The 18663-nt window shown below is 46.5% G+C and overlaps 1 protein-coding gene across 3 annotated transcripts in view; it reads right to left on the bottom strand.

Annotated features, from left to right (window-relative positions):
- The window catches only part of SLC35F1 (solute carrier family 35 member F1), a 691661-nt gene that overhangs the window by 63791 nt on the left and 609207 nt on the right, over nucleotides 1-18663 (bottom strand). For all 3 annotated transcript variants that reach the window (XM_069235371.1, XM_069235372.1, XM_069235373.1), the window contains 2 exons: nucleotides 7837-7889; nucleotides 7012-7166 (listed from right to left, as the gene is read on the bottom strand). In XM_069235371.1, the coding sequence (XP_069091472.1) occupies nucleotides 7012-7166; nucleotides 7837-7889 (208 nt within the window). The remainder of the gene's footprint in view (nucleotides 1-7011; nucleotides 7167-7836; nucleotides 7890-18663) is intronic.

Here is an 18663-nt window from a genome sequence, read left to right as displayed (position 1 = left end):
AGAAAACAGTAGGAGTGAGAGCACGCCTAGTCATTCTCACAATCCAAGGTAAATCTTCCCAAAATAACACTCCTTCTGCAGATTGGGATGAGTGGGCCCCGGAGTACAGGGCCAGCTTTAGAGTTGATGGCGCCCGGTGCAGTGTTTGTTGCCGCCACTCAATGACCACCTTCGCCATGGATCACCACCACCCTTTAACAGAGCCCCTCAAGTCTCCAGAACCACTCTTTCTTAGATGCATTTATTAGTTTTATAGCACCACTCATACCAGTGTAGGGTGTCAGAGCACAGAGACAATCAATCTTACGTGTGTAAATCAGTGTAAAGAAAGTGTTACATATAACAGAGTACTACAATGTGTAGGTAGGCAGTATAGAAAGTTTGGCCTGGAGAAGCACAAACTCCAAATTTAAAATGTGACACCAGGGTTGGGGTTCTCTTCAATAACAAGAATTGATTTCTACCCAAATTAACCCATTTTGCAACATTAGGATCATGAAAAACAGGGGAAAAAAACATAACGCTCTGTTCTATATCTTGTAGTTTGCATGCAGCTCTTTAATGACAGGTATTATAACTCCCTGTTCTATTTTGGGATTTTAACTTATAAAATGCAAGTAAAAAAGCGTCTCTCTGACAAAAGCAGTAACCCACTGATCTATATACATTATATGCACTTTATTATCTGCATGGTACACGTTATTTGCAGCAGGCATAATAACCCTCTACACTACCTTATGAGTGAAAACTTTCATTGGACAAAACTCCAATCTCTCTCCAGGAAGAACATCTATCACCGGAATTGTCTTTTTATTGTCTGAAAATTGCTGGAGACAAGGAACGCAGCAGCAGGTGCATTTTAAAGTTTTATATACCTGCAAACATGGCGCCCCCACTCGAAGTCGGCGCCCGGTGCGGTGGCACATGACGCATCGCCCTAGAGCCGGCCCTGCCGGAGTATCCCATATTTCAAAAATATTCCTTTGGGGCGGATGGGGGGTCTCCTGAAGGGTTGCCCCCCAAACCCCCGCCCCGCGCCATAGAGGCTCTAGGAGCCCCTGAAATAAATCTATCAATTGAAGCCTGTGCTGTCGTTTTAAAGATTCTCCTACGTTTATGAACACGTATGTTGCTTTGCAGCCATCTCTACAGAATGGAACAGCAACTCAATACACCACTTCAAATGTGTAGTCAGCTAATAGCGTAGAGGCGTTCCTGGCGACCCTCTAGTGCGGTTCCACAAGGTACCAAAAGGGAATTCCTTTCACCGTGGCAGTACATAACGCGATTACATGGCTGAGCCAGTCGAACAGTCAGTTCAGGGGAAAAGAATAAAGGGACCCAGGGAATAAGAAATCACGGGCCATTTTCTGAGCCATCATAAAAATGGAGCCAACGAATGACACTAAACCAGTTTTATGGCTCCAATTTAGCATTAAAGTAATGTCCGATTCGCATAAAGAACGACTTCAACGGATACAGCATGCGCCACAAACAAGTGGATCCGCGTGCCTGCACGTAAGCACCACTCGGCCAATAATTAGCAGCGTCTGAGGAATAAAAGCATTTCGAAAAAACAAAAGCAACACGTTAGAGGGAATACTCCGACTTCATTTAGACCAGTTTTCTTTTGATACATACCTTTGTGGGCTTCCCCTGGTGAGGGTAGCGGGTGAGGGACAGGGATATATTCAGAACAGGCAGGAGGCACACCTCTGCAGCCCCTGCAGTGAGCTCCAACACTTCAAGGGTCGCCGAACCTTCAGCGGTTCCCATTCAACCCAAGGCCGAGGTACATCTGTGAGATACGGGATACTCAGCGGCCCTCAACACGTCCCCTCATCATTTTGCATTACGCCACTGATGCAGAATAAAGCGGAATGAGCATAACATGGAACAATGCAAAACATTGCTCGCCAGTCGATCATAATTACTGAATTAAGCAAAATAAGCCTAATTAGTGCTAACAAAAAGTCAATTTGGGCTACCTAAGGCTAAAGAAACATCAAATGAGACAAGATACTTTCTAATTATTATAGGTGGGTGAGCCTCGGAACGGTAGAACTGGCTTTGGCTCAGCCCAACGTACCTATAGAACCCTTGAGCCAAAACAGAGCCAAGCCCAACTGTTAAAGAGTGACTGGCTGGGGCCCAAGAGGGAGGGGATAGGGATTAGAGAGGAAGAGAGACAGGACAGAAGAAGCTGTCATATTATCGAAGACACAGAGGAATACAGGTGACAGCCTGGTGAGGGATATGCCAGCAAAAAATATAGGGAACCATACTTGGCACTTGGGAAAGGTGTGGAAATGGAAAAGGAGTGTAAGAGAAGGGGGAGGAAATACATGCCATGCACGAGGGGTGATACTGCAACATGGGTTGTAGGAAGAGCAGGTGTGCTGGGGCAGCATCAGTTGTGTGACATGTGACTGCATTTGACTGCCCCCCCTGCCTGCCTTTCAGGGGTATCTGCCTGTCACAACTTGTCCATATGCACTAGTGGGTCACTCCATCACTCCTCTCCCTGTATATTGCTTCCACCAGGGTCAGTGTGGGAAAGAAAACAGGTCCAGGAACTAAAATGAAAGTGACCCTATTTGTGAATCTCATAGCTAAAAAAGTAGCACACATTTGCAAATTGGGGGAGTTGTGAACTTGAAAAGATAAGCTGTATAGCTGTTTTCGATATATAGGAGACCAAATGCATTTGTGCTTGCTGCAGGCAATGATAGTGGTAATATCAGAGAACTCAACAGTATAAACTGACCCACCAGACCATAAAACAGGTCCACAAACAGCCAAAAAAAATCAGGGCAACAAGCTGACCTCTCAAACCTGTCCAGCCTTTCTGTCACTGACACGTTGCCCTACAGGCCAGTCTGACCCTGTCTCTCACTCCCCGCTACCCCTTTCTCTACTCCCTAGCATTTCCCAGCATGACAATGCTTTTGAAGGCTTGACTTGTACTTTGGATTTTAGAGGCAACCTAAACATATGTTTTGGCTCGGATCTTCCAATAAATTCTCCTGCTTGCCCACCTCTATACTTACATGCAAAATAAATGTTAAATAAAGACTTAAGCCCTGATTATGAGTTTGGCGGCTGGACGAGCCAACGCCATACTCGCATGGATGAGACTGCCATCAACCTGGCGGCCTCACCCCCAGTCGTATTAACCGTTGGGAACATCGTATTACGACATTACTGCCAGCCAGCCCAGTGGGAACAGTGCTACGGTACTGGTCTAAGCTCCCATAAGGGAGCCAAGACCAATACCATAGCGCAACAGCACCTTCGGAATGCACACTGTCTGCAGAGCAAACAGTACCCATTCCAAGGGTGCTGGGTAGGAGGGCCCTGCTCTGTCCACGACATGGTCATGACCAGTGCAGGAGCCCACCTGTGGCCCCCAGCACTTCCTTTCTCCCAGCTTTTTCATTGTGGTTCAACTGCCATGAAAAGGCTGGTGGAAAGCCTGATCACCGTCAGCCCGTCGGGAGCCACGTTCCTAGCAGAGACGGTGGTTCCCTGATGGTCTGACCGCCAGGGTTGTAATGTGGTGTTCTGACAGCCAGGAGTGTGGTCGTCCAACTGCCACCGTGAGGCTGGCAGTTTCAAGACGGCCAGCCTTGTCATGAGGCTCTAAGTATTCCTATTTCAGTTACCTTATTGAACACAGGCTACACCCTTGAAAAGTGTAAACATCTCTTCTCTATAGTGATGTGGAAACAGAACATTGCTAGAATTTGGGTTATTGGTTGGGGGTTGGAAGCCACACTCAGGCAACAACAAGAATCTTTGTCAAGGTGAACCACAAAAGTCACTGAATTAACCTGTTCTTAACTCTTTGGTAGCTTGGCTCAAAAGCAGTCAGGCCTAACTTAGAGGCAATGTGTGAAGTATTTATTCAGCTTACAAACAGTAATAAAGTGAAAACACAACACAAGGAAAATCCCAAACCAATTTGGAACCGGAATAATTAATTTTTAAATCTTTTAATGTAAAATAGCACCTACACGATCAAAACACAGTATTTCGCAGGCACAAGATCAGGGCAAAGTTAAAAGATAATACTAATGAAGATGAGGAGCGGTTTAGATACAAGGGGTGGATTGGTCCCGGTCTCGGCTTACCTTCAGACTTAAAAGAAATGTTGAAGAGAAGTTCCTGAGAAGGTAGAGGTTTAGCAGGGCAAGGCAGCAGGCAGTGTCTGACGAGGAGGCGTTGTCATTGAGGAGCCACTATATGAAGTCACAGTGAAGACTTTTACCTTCAGACCTTTTTGGAAGTCAGAACTCTCTAGTGGGATGAAACTGCAGGCTGTAGCTGATGAGGACATCATGAGGCCAGATACCTTCACAGGGAACTCCAAGAGCTGCTGCAAAGTAAAGTAGACCGAGTATGCACCATGGGTGGATCATCTGGCAGGTGGATCCTGGTCTTCTGTTTGTTCTCAGGGCACTTTTGGTGAATTGTATTAAGTCAGAGCCTTCAACATCACCACAATGAAAGGTCCAGGACCTGGGAGGGCACCATTTGAGGGGGTTAAGACTTGTTCCAATGGGAGCTTACTCCAGAAGGAGGTGCAGGGTTCAAGGCCCCAGGAGTTTGTTAATGTCCATGTAGCTCACTCAAGAGGTCAGCCAAATAGCCTTAGGAGTCATGTATGTTGGCCCTGGGTTCATGGACATGGTCCAGTTCTCCTTCTCGCAGAGCATGGCAGTCCCCTGGTAGTAGCAGGACTGTTCTCTAGGGAACAAGGCAAGCCTTTTAAGTAGCAGGGCAGTCCTCTGTGTGGGAAGGCTGTCCTGGTCTGTAATGTTCACAGGCCCTGGAGTGAACTGAATAGTTGTTCAGAGAGACTGCTTTTTATACCTAGTGTTAGTCTTTGAATGGGGTTTTCCCAATACTACACCCACATCTGGTTCTGGAAAGATTGTTATGTGTGCTGAAGGCAAGCCCCTGTGAAGTACAAGTGGTGCAGGTAATAACTCCTCCCCAGCCATCCTGGCAGGATTGCCCATCCTGTCTGCTCTTAATCCCTTTTGGGTCACTACCTGGGAGGGATACACAAAGCCCAACAGCATAGTCATTGACAGTCATGTGACCCAGACAACAGAGGAGGCACAAAAATGCTTAGGGCAGGAAAATGCCAGCTTGCTAAAAGTGGCATTTTCAGAATTGTGACCTAAAATCCAACATTACCGTTAAAGAGGATTTTAAATCACAATTCATTTGAGTCTAAACCTGATATTCATCTCTCCTCCCAATCCTGAATTAGCACTTTTTAAATATAATAAGGTAGCCTAATGTTATCCAATGGGAGAGATGGGCCTTACAGTAGTGGGAAAGGCATTTAGGAGTGTTTCACTACCAGGACATGTATAACTTAAATCCACATGCCCTACTTTTTAAATACACTCCACCCTGCCCACTGGCCCTTTCAGGTCAACCTTGGGGGTGACATTTATGTATTTAAGAGGAAGGGTTATGCCTGGCTAAAAAAAATTGTGCAGGTCGAAATGGCAGTCTAAAACTGCACTACAGGCTGCAGTGGTATGCCTGAGGCAATTTTTAAAGTGCTTCTGTAGTGAGTGTCAGAATGAGTCCTGCAGGCCACTGATAACATTTAATTTACAGGAACTGGGTACCATGTAGTACCATGTACTAGAGACTCATAAGTTAACTAAATGTGCCAATCAAGTGTAGGCCACTTTTACCATGCTTAAAGGAGAGAATACAAACACTTTAGAAACACTAGTAAATAGTGGTAAGGTGGAGCGAGCCCAACCTGTAATCACATACTGTCAGTGTATTGCATTTTGAATTGCATCAAAGAAAGGAATTCTGGTTCAGTAGGTAAACAGAATCTATTGTATCACAAATATATCTGAATTAATAACCAAGATCCCAGTGAATTTGGAAACACCCCTCTTGTTCTCACCCAATACAAAGAATTCTGTTGTCTCCAAATAGGCTTGTCCCACGCTGAGCAGATACATGCTTCCCACCACCCATGGCCTAAGATGTCTGTTGACTGTCAGGTCAGCCTTCCATCCCCAAAGTTATATGTATCTTGGATGATGGGTTAAACTTTTTTTGTGTAAAACCACTTCTCAGTGCAAATTTTGGGCTACAATTTTTCATTGAGTGAATATGTCAATATCATTTTATATTTTAATTTTTTCTTCTTTTTCTTTTTCTTTCTACCGCACACTACTCCCTTTGGGGACTCGTCATACAGTTGCCATTTCACCCACAGTTCCTTTGCATCACTGTCAAAATCAACACCCCAAGAACAAACAACACATACGCGATCTCTGAAAATATTCATGTCATGGCCCACATCAGGGGCTACAAATACACTTAATGGATTAAATAGATGAATGCTTGCTGTTGTAACAGTCAGCGATTTGAAGGTCATCAGTTTGAATGACGGCAGACTTGCGGTAGGCAGAGCTATATATAAAAAACAATATATGATATTAAAATGGTTAAATTGAATCTTTGAAGGCTACTATGCTTCTAGAAATAACACTTCTGTAACGCATCCTTCCATCATCTCACGGTATACAGCCAGTGGCGTAACAAAACTTAAGGGGGCACCTCTGCAAAGTACCTGTAGAGGGGGACCCTCCACCCTGGACCCTGTCAGAGGACTGCCGCCCAGGCACAGTGTACTGTGCTGTGGGGGCCCCGTGGAGCTCACCCCCCGGCACCGCGGGAGCTGTGGGGTCTTTGTTACACCACTGTGAACAGCATTACATACACGAAAATCAAACCTGTGCCAAGGATTTTTTTTATTACTTTCTCCAATGTGTCAAAAAAGGAAGGGAAATTTAAGACACTTTGTCAAGGTCCATAAAATTCAGCAAAAACGTTAAAATGTACTAATGTAAAGAAATCTCCAAATGGTAGGTGAAGAAACAATTTACATGGTGGTAGGAACAAACTATAGAAGGGAAATGTCAAAAATCACATCACAGTGGTATTTGTGAAATAGCCACTTACCGTGTAATGAAAGAGGAACAAGCCACAGAATAGGCTATACAGGTCTGCAGTCAGCAAGGAGAGGCTGACAGATGTGGCACTGGTTTTCTTGATGACCACTGGCATGAAGCTGTAGAGACCGAACATGCAGGCACTGAAGCCAACGTAGAGCAGCCCTGGAGAGGAAGGACCAAGAACACGATGATCCAACACGTCCTCTTAAAGAAAGCATTTTTCCATTAAGTAAAATGTCTTAAGCTAGAGGGATGTCAGAGTTCCCACTAAATATTGTTTCAGACAGTTGTTGACTATGTTAAGGAAAATGTTAAACATATCTTGGATGTGCAAGATGGTGATTCGTGAAGGTAAACTGTAAATGTTGACAATGAGTGCTGAGTATGGGTTGAACTGCTAGAATTTTGCAAAAGCCCATAGCAATTGGGACATGAAGTGTGAAATGTTTAACGCCAACAACGAACGTCCTATCCCAAGTACCCAAAGAGGAAGTGGATATCCTGTATTTTACTTATAGGTACATTAGATTCTAGTAAAATGTTTCTTGCCAGGAGATGGTTTGGAATGCATACTTGTAGATTAGCTCAAAATGATGACATGTAGAAAATCAAAACATATTTCTATTTCTTCAAAATGAAGTTCACAGTGTGCTCCACAACCCATCTTAACATCTGCAAATGCAGGTTTTACACTTACTGCCAGAAGCAGCTACTGCACAGGCTTGACCTCACTGACAATATTAAAATCAGATCAAGCAACAAATCCTTCAAATTCTATGACAATTTATTTTTAACATCAAACACATTTTTGCGCTACCACAAACAGTCATACCTATTTGCCAATCCCATGGTACTTTAAGCAGCTCCTTGTGCTCCATTATTGCTCTGAAACATAAGCACAAATTAAAGAAAACAACGTTAGTTGATCAAGGGTGTTGGAGACCTGTGCAGTCTTGATTTGGTTATGCCTGGTTAGAGATAAGATCCACCACATGCCCCTCCCATAAAGAGAATATCTCAATTAGGAACGCAGCAAGTTGCAAATATGAATTTCTCCCACATTGTGAAGAAGTTTTCAGCAATTTGACAAAGTGTCTGATGGTGAGCTGACTTTTCTCATTTAACACTCCATTCACTCCATGTTTACATTTTGGTGATTCTGAGTTTCTATTTACTTTTGATTTTCTTTGTTTGCGTTTAATTTCACTAGGAGACCTATATTGTTTATTTCCTTTGTGCTATCACGTTTTATGCCTATTAACTCCATTCTGAAGTAGAATGCATTTCTTTACATTTCCTTTCATCATCAATGTCTTCTCTACACAATTTATCAATACTCTTTTGACCCAGTTTAATAGATAGTAAAGGCAGAGCATACTGGGCAACGGGTACAGCCATTAAATGTACTAGAGTGTGAGTAGTTAAAACTACCAGATTGGCCACTCATTAAATAAAGAGCTTAGCGAATAAACCCATGGAAATTAATTAGATTAATGTATTCCTCATCCATATTACGTGTGCTGTCCTGAAAATCTGACTTGATTTTGATATTCGGTAGGTCTTTTTAAGAAACAACACATACGTATTAAGAATGTATGACAAATGTGGCCAGGGCCGGCTTTAGGACTGGTGGCGCCCTGTGCAACAGTTTATTGTGGCGCCCACCCACCCATGACCGCCTCCTCGGTTTCACTCACTACCACCGGCAACTGTGCCCCTCACCTTTCCATCACTCCTCTTTTACATACATTCATGTGTTTTAAAGCACTTGTAAATACTGGCTTTACTAATCCACTCAGCTAGCCGCTTAAAATATAGGGGCATATTTAAGAGCCCCTAGCTCCATTCTAACGCTACATTGCCCTCTGACCCCTGTTTCGCCCCTAAATCTAGAATTTAAGAGTACCCCTGAGCCCAGTTCATCAGATTCCTGGTGACCTCACAAGAAGAAAAAAAAAAGAAGGACTGCTTAGCTGAAACCCCGGCAGAGAAGATGGAAGACAAAAACTGACTTGGCCCCAGCCCTACCGGCCTGTCTCCAGCTTCAAAAGCCCTGCAAAAGAAAGCAATGCATCCTGTGGTTCCAGCGACCTCTGCCAAGCCTCCAGAGGACTGCCTGCATCACAGAGGACCCAGATGTCTCGTAGACAGTGGCCCTGTTCAAGAAGGACCCACACCTAAGGACGCCAGAGCCTCCCCGGATCCGCAAGTTTTGACCCCTCCTCACCCAAATCCGACAGCCTGTGTCCAGGTGGCCCAACCAACTAAAGAGGGTCCCCAGGTGATTCTGAGCAAGAGCCTACCCTGGGTTGACTCCTCCTACCCTCCACAATGATACCTGCAGCCTGAATCCAGAGGACCCCCCTGATCGTGACAGTACCAGACAAAGATACCCATTGACAAAAGGTACATTGTGCCCAAAGCCACCTGGCCTCGGGGAACCCAATCTCCAGTGCAGCAACGTTCAGCAGGCAGCCCTCCCAGTTGTCCAGCCTGTGGTTTTCCAGAACTGACACCCTGGACCCAGCCTGCAGCATCCAAGTGATCCCGGGGGTCCCCCTATAGGAAAGCATTGGGAGCCTGATGCTGTGTTTGCACCCTGCACCCGGCCACCCCTGCACTGCTGAAGGTGTATGTTTGGTGCTGACCTGTGGCCACCTTGGTGCTCCTTTAAACCCCCCTGGTCTGCCCTCCGAAGACACTGGTACTTACCTGCAACCAGGCCTGAATCCAAGTGCCCCCAGTCTCCATAGGAACCCATGTTAAATTTGCCTCATCTTTGACTTCTGCACCCAGCTGGCCCCTTGGTGCTGGTGGTGGGTGTTTGGGGTTAACTTGAACCCCATCTTGTGGACTTCCTAACCCCCAGAGACTGGAACTGTAAGTCTTGTACATACCTTCAAATCGTACTACCTTTTCTTCCCCCACAAACTCTTTCTGAAAGTTGCACTGTCAACTTTTAAAAGAGATTATTGCCATTTATATTGTAAACTGTACAACCTGCCAATTCTAATCAAAGTGGTACTGATTTGTCAGTGAACTGCTCTGCCTCCCGTAGCGCCACTGGCAAGTAGAGCCCTCGTTCCTCTAAACTCTTGACCTCTGTCAGGAGTTCGAGGCCCTTCCCTACCCGCAGGCTTCTGCTTGCTCCTCATCCCTGGTGTCTAGTGGGAGAGCTCTGCTCTTCTACAAAGCTGCCTTCTGCTTCTCTTCTCCTTTTTCCTACTTTGCGCTTTGTGTGCTTTTCCTTCCGTATTCTGTCCCTTTTGTGCTCCTTTTGCCTTTCGCTTCTGCGTTTCACTCTTTCCTCGTTTCTTTCTCCTCTCACTCCGCGCTCTCTCTCTCACGCTCGCTCTCCTCCCTCTCTCTCCCCTGCCGCTGCTGCCCCTGCCCACCTCCTCTCTCTCGCTCTGCATTCCCGCCGCTGCTGCCTCCGTGGCCCCACCACCTTTTTTCGACACTGTTTTCCACCCCCGCTCCCGCTTCCCAGCTGTCCTCTACCCCCCTCCCTACTTAATGGTGGCCGCGCCGCTGGCACGTCGAAGGCATGCCTAAAGCATGCCCGTCTGCGCCCGTCTGTGCCTTGACTGCGCCCAGCACCAGAACCCCTGGTTCTGGCTCCTCCCACCGCTGCGACACATGACGCTGCTACGATGTTATCAGCCTCCATGCGCTCAACGCCGGCCACTCATCTACCTGCCATCAGGCCACCCCGCAGCTCACCCACGGACCCTTCTCCTGCCGGAACTGCACCTTCACCAGCCTCCATGCCAGCGACCCCGACCACCAAGGCAGCACTCAACCATCTCAGATGCATCCTACTCAACACCCGCTCCGTACACAAACACGCCATCAAACTCTGGAACCTACTCAACTCAGCCTCCCCAGACGTCCCCTTCCTCACCGAGACGTGGATGAACCCCTCCTCAGTGCCTGACATCGCCATAGCCACCCCTGACAGCTACAAGATCACCTGTAGGGACCGCACCAACAGACCAGGAGGAGGCGTCGCCGTCGTCCACAGGAATACCCTCAGAATCACGACCTGCACCAAAGACACCTTCAGCGCCACCAAACACCTGCACTTACAGATCCACACCGATCCAAACAGCACCCTCAGAGGGACGCTTGTTTACAGACCCCCCCGGATCCCAACAGCAGTTCAGTGACTCCTTGTGTGACGTCATCAGCACGCGCACCCTTGCATCCACAGACTACGTACTCCTCGGGGACCTGAACTTCCACCTCAAGAACACCAACAACAACGACTCCACCACCCTGCTCGCCAACCCCGCCAACCTTGGCTTCAAGCAGCTCTTCACGACACCCACCGGACGACACTCCACAGGACATATGCTCAACCCCATCTTCTCTGCCAGCAAACATATCTCCTTCAGCCACACCACCGAACTCCACTGGACCGACCACTGCTGCATCCACTTCACCTTTGAAAAACTCACAACACAACACCACCCACAATGGATTCCACACCACAGATGGAAGAAGGTTGCCGAAGACCAGCTGTTCACCACCCTCTCCCGGAACCCACCAATCTACACCACCGACACAGCTGCCCGCAACCTCAGGCAATTGATCGACGACTGTGCCAACACTCTCGCCCCGATCAAGAAACCTTCAAACAGACGCTTCGACAGAAAGGCCTTCTGGTTCACCGCCAACCTCCAAGAATCCAAGCAAACATGCCGAAGACTCAAGAAAAAGTGGCACCAAGAACAGACACCGGACAACCACACATCCTTCAAGAACGCCATCCTCATTTGAACCGCCAAAAGAACCGCCTTCACAGAACACATCGACAACAATGCACACAGCCTTAAGGAGCTCTTCAACATAGTGAAGGAATTCTTCAACCCTGGTTCCAATGTCAACAACATCCCACTATCGCAAGACCTCTGCGACTCCCTAGCCACCTTCTTCTACCGCAAGATCGCAGACATCCATGACAGCTTCAATACCCAGACCCCCCATCAACCACCGATATCACAGACTCACCGCCCCCCAGCCACACCAACCTCCTGCTCTTCTGGACCCACGTCAACGATGAAGACACCATCAAAATCATGAACACCATCCACTTTGGCTCACCATCCGACCCCTGCCCTCACCACATCTTCAACAAAGCGAGCTCTGTCATCGCACCCTAACTCCGGAAGATCATCAACAGCTCTTTCGGGACCGCCTCCTTCCCAGAGAGCTGTAAACACGCAGAGATCAACACCCTCCTCAAGAAACCCAAGGCAGACCCAAAGGACCTCAAGAACTTCCGGCCCCTCTCCCTGCTCCCCTTCCCAGCAAAAACCATTGAGAAAATTGTCAACAAACAACTGACCCGCTTCATCGAGGAGAACAACACTCTGGACTCGTCCCAATCCATATTCCGCAGCAACCACAGCACCGAAACCGCCCTCATCACTGCCACCGACGACATCAGGACCCTACTTGACAACGGCAAAACCGCGGCCCTCATCCTCCTGGACCTCTTGGCTGCCTTCGACACTGTCTGCCACCACACCCTACGCTCACGCCTCAACGACGCAGGGAGAGAGTCTACCTCCCTCCATTCCGCTCTGAAGCCACCAAGATCCTCTGCGGCGTACCCCAGGGGTCGTCCCTCAGCCCGACCTTCTTTAACATTTACTTGGCTCTGCTCGCAAACATCGTCTGGTCACCCAACCTCAACATCGTCTCATATGCCGATGACACCCACCTGATCCTCTCCCTCACCAAGGACCCCGCCACCGCCAAAACCAACCTCCACGAAGGAATGAAGGCCATTGCCGAATGGATGAAAAATAGCTGCCTGAAACTGAATTCTGACAAAACTGAGGTCCTCATCCTCGGCTCCACCCCCTCCGCCTGGGACGATTCCTGGTGGCCTGCCACACTGGGAACCGCACCGACACCCACCGACCACGCTTCCTGCTTCAACACCCTCTGCATGCTTTAGGAGATCTACAAGTGGATTCCCATCAGAACCAGAAGAACGGGCACCCAAGCCCTCGTAAACAGCAGACTGGACTACGGCAACGCCCTCTACAAAGGAACCACGGACAGGCTCCAGAAAAGATTGCAACGCATACAGAACGCCTCCGCACGCCTCATCCTGGACATCCCCTAACACAGCCACATCACAGCCCACCTGAGAGACCTGAACTGGCTCCCTGTCAACAAGAGAATCACGTTCAAGCTCCTCACCCATGCTCACAAAGCACTGCACAACACCAGACCAGAATACCTCAAAAGACGACTCTCCATCTACAACTCGACCCGACAGCTTTGCTCTGCTGACCTTGCCTTTGCCACCATTCCACGCATCCATAGAACGACCGACGGTGGCAGATCGCTCCCCCACCTCGCAGCGAAGACGTGGAACACTCTTCCTATCCTCCTGCTAACCTTCAGAAGACACCTCAAGACCTGGCTGTTCGATCAGTAGCACCACCCCCCCTCAGCGCCTTGAGACCCTCACTGGTGAGTAGTGCGCTTTACAAATGCTATGATTGATTGATTGATTGATACATATGTGGAATGCATATTTATCATTGTACTTACTTGCAACTTGAATCTTGTGGATCTAGAAATAAATTAACAAAATATATTTTTGCTATATAAAAACCATTGGTCTGGAGTTAGTCTTTGAGTGTGTGCTTCCCTTATTGTCTGTGTGTGTACAACAAATGCTTTGCACTGCTCTCTAATAAGCCCAACTGCTCAACCACACTACCACAAAAGAGGGCATTAGCATTATCTACTTTAGCCTCTGTTAAGTCTCTGGGGATCCCATGTACTCTGTGCACACTACATCTCATTTTGATATAGTATATACAGAGCCAGCTTCCTACAAACTTTGAAAAGCAACTCACGAGCGTGGGACAACATTGCTTTGATCTCCCACAAATCTGGAGCCGATTTGTATCTTTGGCAAGCAAACTTTATGGTGCTACAATGGACAATGCAATGCTTCGAAACTCAATGATTGGGAATTCAAAACGAGCTCCTGTGGTGTTCTCTTATTGTAACCTGATACTTTGCCCTGCTACAGTAACGATTCTTAATGAAGGGGTAGTGCACCAGTTTCCAAGGGGATCTGTGACAGAAATAGACAGTTATGGTCCAATTTACTAAAAGTATTTTTCAATTTTTAAATTATGATTTTCATGTTTAACTATTAACTACACTGGATTAAAAGGCACGAGTTGCCTTGCAAGAGCCCTAGTAAACCTTTTAACCATTAAATGACGTTGCTACTTTGCTAGCCCATCACGAATCAGGCATTAAACAAACAACTGGATGCCTTATTGATTAGATATAGGCCCTGCTTACTGTTGCCCAAACCTTCTAATTCCCAAGTATAAGTTGAAACCCACTAGTGCTGTCTGTTTTTACCTTCCCAGGCTGCACCTTTGAACTGAAATCTGAATTTAATGAGGGAGCAACAGTGATTATTCATTACAGAGGCATCCATCCCCAATCTGCGTATCATAGGTAGGAAAGTCAATCACTCAGAACACAAACAATACATGTACTACAAAGCAAAGTAATGTGTTAATAGTTTTTGTAATTAATGTTGTAGGTCCTTTTTGTGCGTATCCTGATGAGACCTAGTAAAATACTAGAGACTGCAACGCATCAACATAATTGGAGGAAAAATATGAAAGAAATGAAATTGTAAAAGTGAATGCATTTTTCTATGTAAAGATAGGCAATTAAGATACTTTCATTTTGTAGCTCAAGAACGAGAAAGAACTGTGTACATAATAAAGATGCAATTTGTTTAACTTTTTTAAAGGTTTTTGAATATCAAAAACATAGATGAAATTGAAATAAAATAAATGTTAGAAATGGGGTCTTTGATTGGCAGTCAGGTTAACCGCTGTCCATGCAAGGATCCTCAATCTAGTCAGGGTAAAGGAGAATCACCTTCACCTAACCCCCGATCAACCCCTTGGTAGCTTGGCACGAGAAGGCAGGCTTAACTTCAGAGTCTAGGTGTAAAGTATTTGTACCAACACACACAGTAACTCAGTGAAAACACTTCAAAATGAGACAACAGAGGTTTTGAAAAATAGGAAATAATTATCTAAACAAAACAAGACCAAAACGACAAAAATCCACCATACACAAGTCAAGTTATAAATTATAAAAAGCAAAAAGAGTCTTAAATCCTTGAGAAAACAGTAATAACACTGTTAGCATTCAAAGGTACCTGGGTAGCGTCAAAATAACACCGCACTGGCAAGTGTATGTCGCAAAAGGGCAGCGATGCGTCGATTTCCCACCTGTAAGCGAGACCGTGCGTCATTCCTCCTCTGGTCGGATCAGCGTGTGTCGTTTCTTCTCTCCCCAGGAGAGCAATGCGGCGATCCGGGCAAGCACCCTCAGGTCCGGGCAGGCTTTGCGTTGTTTTTCCACACCCAGTGAGGTTTGCGTCAAAAATCCTGCCGCAAGGTATCACCCAAACCGCGCCATGTGGGCTGCAACGTTTTCAGTATCCATCAGAGGGTGATGTGCGTCGTTTCTCCAGCCACGCGTGTGGATCTTCCAGCTGCGATGCAGGTGGAGCGTAGATTTCAGCCGTGAAGCGGGCGGCGTGTCATTTTTCAGCCGCGTCTCGGAAGGTGTGTTGAAATGTTACCCTCACGGCGGTCTGTGTGTGGATTTTCAATCTTGGTCTGCCAGCTTCACCTGTCAAGGCCCCAGGAACTGGATAGGGCACCACTTGGCAGGGCAGGAGTCTCAGCAGAGAGTCCAGGTGCTGGTAGGGGAAGTCTTTGATGGCCCTGATACTTCAACAACAGGAGGCAAGCTCAGGACAAGCCCTTGGAAATTTCTTCACAAGCAGAAGTGATCTAAATTCTCAGGGTTTGGGTGCCCGTCGTATACCCAGTTCTACCTTTGAAGTAGGCCTACTTCAAAGGAAAGTCTCTCTTGTTTGTGAAATCCTGCCTTGCCCAGGCCAGGCCCCAGACACACACCAAGGGGTTGGAGACTGCATTGTGTGAGGGCAGGCACAGCCCTTTCAGGTATAAGTGACCACTCCTCCCCTCCTAGCACAGATGGCTCATCAGGATATGCAGGCTACACCCCTAGAGAGAGGTGCAAACAGCCCAACTATCAAACTGACCCAGACAGGGAATCCTGAATGGTTTAAGCAAGAAAATGCCCACTTTCTAAAAGTGGCATTTTCAAACACACAGTCTCAAAACCAACTTTACAAAAATATGTATTTTTTTATTGTGAGTTCAGAGACCCCAAACTCCACATGTCTATCTGCTCCCAAAGGGAATCTACGCTTTAATAATTTTTAAAGGCAACCCCCATGTTAACCTATGAGAGAGATAGGCCTTGGAACAGTGAAAAACGAAGTTGGCAGTATTTCACTGTCAGGACAAATAAAACACATTAGTATATGTTCTACCTTAACCATACACTTCACCCTGTCCATGGGGCTACTTAGGGCCTGCCTTAGGGGTGTCTTACATGTAAGAAAAGGGAAGGTTTAGGCCTGGCAAGTGGGTGCACTTGCCAAGTGGAATTGACAGTTTAAAACTGCACACACATACACTGCAGTGGCAGGTCTGAGCCATGTTTACAGGGCTAGTAATGTGTTTGTTCAAAATTCGGCCTGTCGTGGAATATTTGTCTTCCAGGTTTCCAGAGATCTATACTCCTGGAAAGAATATAGCAGTCGATGAGTCCTTGATCCTGTGCAAAGGAAGGCTGCTGTTCAGACAGTACATTGCGAGCAAAAGAGATTGCTATGGCATAAAGCTGTACATACTGTGTGAGAGCTCTTCTGACTACGTGTACAGCTTGAGAGTGTATACAGGGAAGGACTGTACCCTAAACACTGTAGGTTGCCCTCCTGTGTTAGGGGTTACAGGTAGGAATGTATGGGAACTTGTCCAGCCTCTCCTTCACAAAGGTTATAACCATTATGTGGACAGTTTCTATACAGGAGTAGAGCTGTTCAGTGAGCTCTACAAAGCTGGCACTGTGGCCTGCAGTACAGTTCATCGTAACCGCAAAGTATTCCCACAGGAGCTTGTTTGCAAGAAGCTCCAGAAATCCCAGAGTACTGCGTTGCATTCCAACGAACTGCTTGCAGTCAAGTTTTTGGAAAGGACTGATGTATACGTGCTCACTACAATTCATGATGAGAGGACTTCCCCCATCACGGTTTGGGGTCAGATGGCCAAAGTCCACAAGCCCATCTGTAAACTTGATTACAATAAGTACATGGGCGGAGTGGACAAGAACGACAGGTTCTCCAACCATACAATGCGTGTCGTAAAACTCGCACTTGGCACAAGAATCTGTTTACCCACCTGATCCGGATGCGTATGTTGTTTTTTGTCAGGCAACTACAGGAACACTCATGACTTTCCTTGACTTCCAATTGTCTGCAATTGAAAGCCTCACTGGTGTTATAGAAGCAGCAGAAGCCTTCACCTCATATGTTCTGGCGGATGTGGCAAGGCTGCAAGAGCGACACTTTGCTGATCGCATTCCTGAAACATCCAAAAAGGATCTTCCATGTTGTCACAGTAAAGTGTGCTCAAAGCATTGAAAGCGTCAGGAGAGTTAGTATTACTGTCCCCAGTGCCCACCTCATCCAGGCCTCTGTGTCCCTACTTGCTTTACGTTCTATTATACTAAAGCAAAGTTCTGGGAAATCGACTGAGATGGGGCTGCCGTTGGGTAATCCTTTCAGTGGCTGTGCATGGATACCGAAAATCAATGGACCACTGCTTCGTTAGGCAAGCAGTAACAGAATTTTACTTCATCTACTTCAGGAAATCATGGACTTCCTTAAGGCATGCTTGACACCTACATCCGCCGTCAGAACATGGTAGGTGTTCTGTTCAATTGACATGCATTATAGTTCCCATACTGCACATACTAGTGGACAGAACATATGTCACAGAGTACCCTGTGTGGCAAAATGTTAAAGGCATGACTGAATTTTGAAGTGCTTCTTAGAGAATTTATGTATGCTACACAAGGACCACCATGATTGCCAACGAGAACCAGAGTAAGTGTAATAAGTCAAAAAAATGCCCTGTCTGACATATTTACCAACATTTCTACTTGTTTGAAAGTGTGCAAACTCAATTTGTAGCTTCACTTTTGAAGCAAAAGTAAAGGTGTTGGTGAATGAGTCCCACAGGATATTTGTTTGACTTTTTACTTTAGAGACTTTCGGATTTCTTCACCAGCATGTCTGTCTTAGTTCCAACAGTAGATATGCTCCCTCAGTTCGAGGAATTGGCCTCCCACGGAATACTCGGACACCCACAACTTGCATCCACAAACTAGTATAGGTTCACTTGGCAATTATACAGGATTAGTCAGGACTCTGATGAGGACAGAGACATGAATGGGTAAGGAAAGCCTATGGTAGGTGTGCCTTTACAGGGATATTGCACACAGAGAGGGCAGATAGTAAAGGTAGTACAGATGTACATCACCTACACTTATCCCATCCCAGCACTGAAGGACAATGACACATATGGTTCAGTGTTAGACCTGCTTTTCATGCTCATCCTCCATCAGAACTTAGTAGATGTTCAATTTGCTGTATGATAAGTCCATTACAGTCACAGCACTGCACATAATGTTGGCTGGGACATATGCT

This window comes from Pleurodeles waltl, chromosome 5 (assembly GCF_031143425.1).
Source record: "Pleurodeles waltl isolate 20211129_DDA chromosome 5, aPleWal1.hap1.20221129, whole genome shotgun sequence".
NCBI lineage: Eukaryota > Metazoa > Chordata > Amphibia > Caudata > Salamandridae > Pleurodeles > Pleurodeles waltl.
The sequence above is the reverse complement of the archived record's forward strand: the minus strand, read 5'-3'. Positions and strand labels throughout refer to the sequence as shown.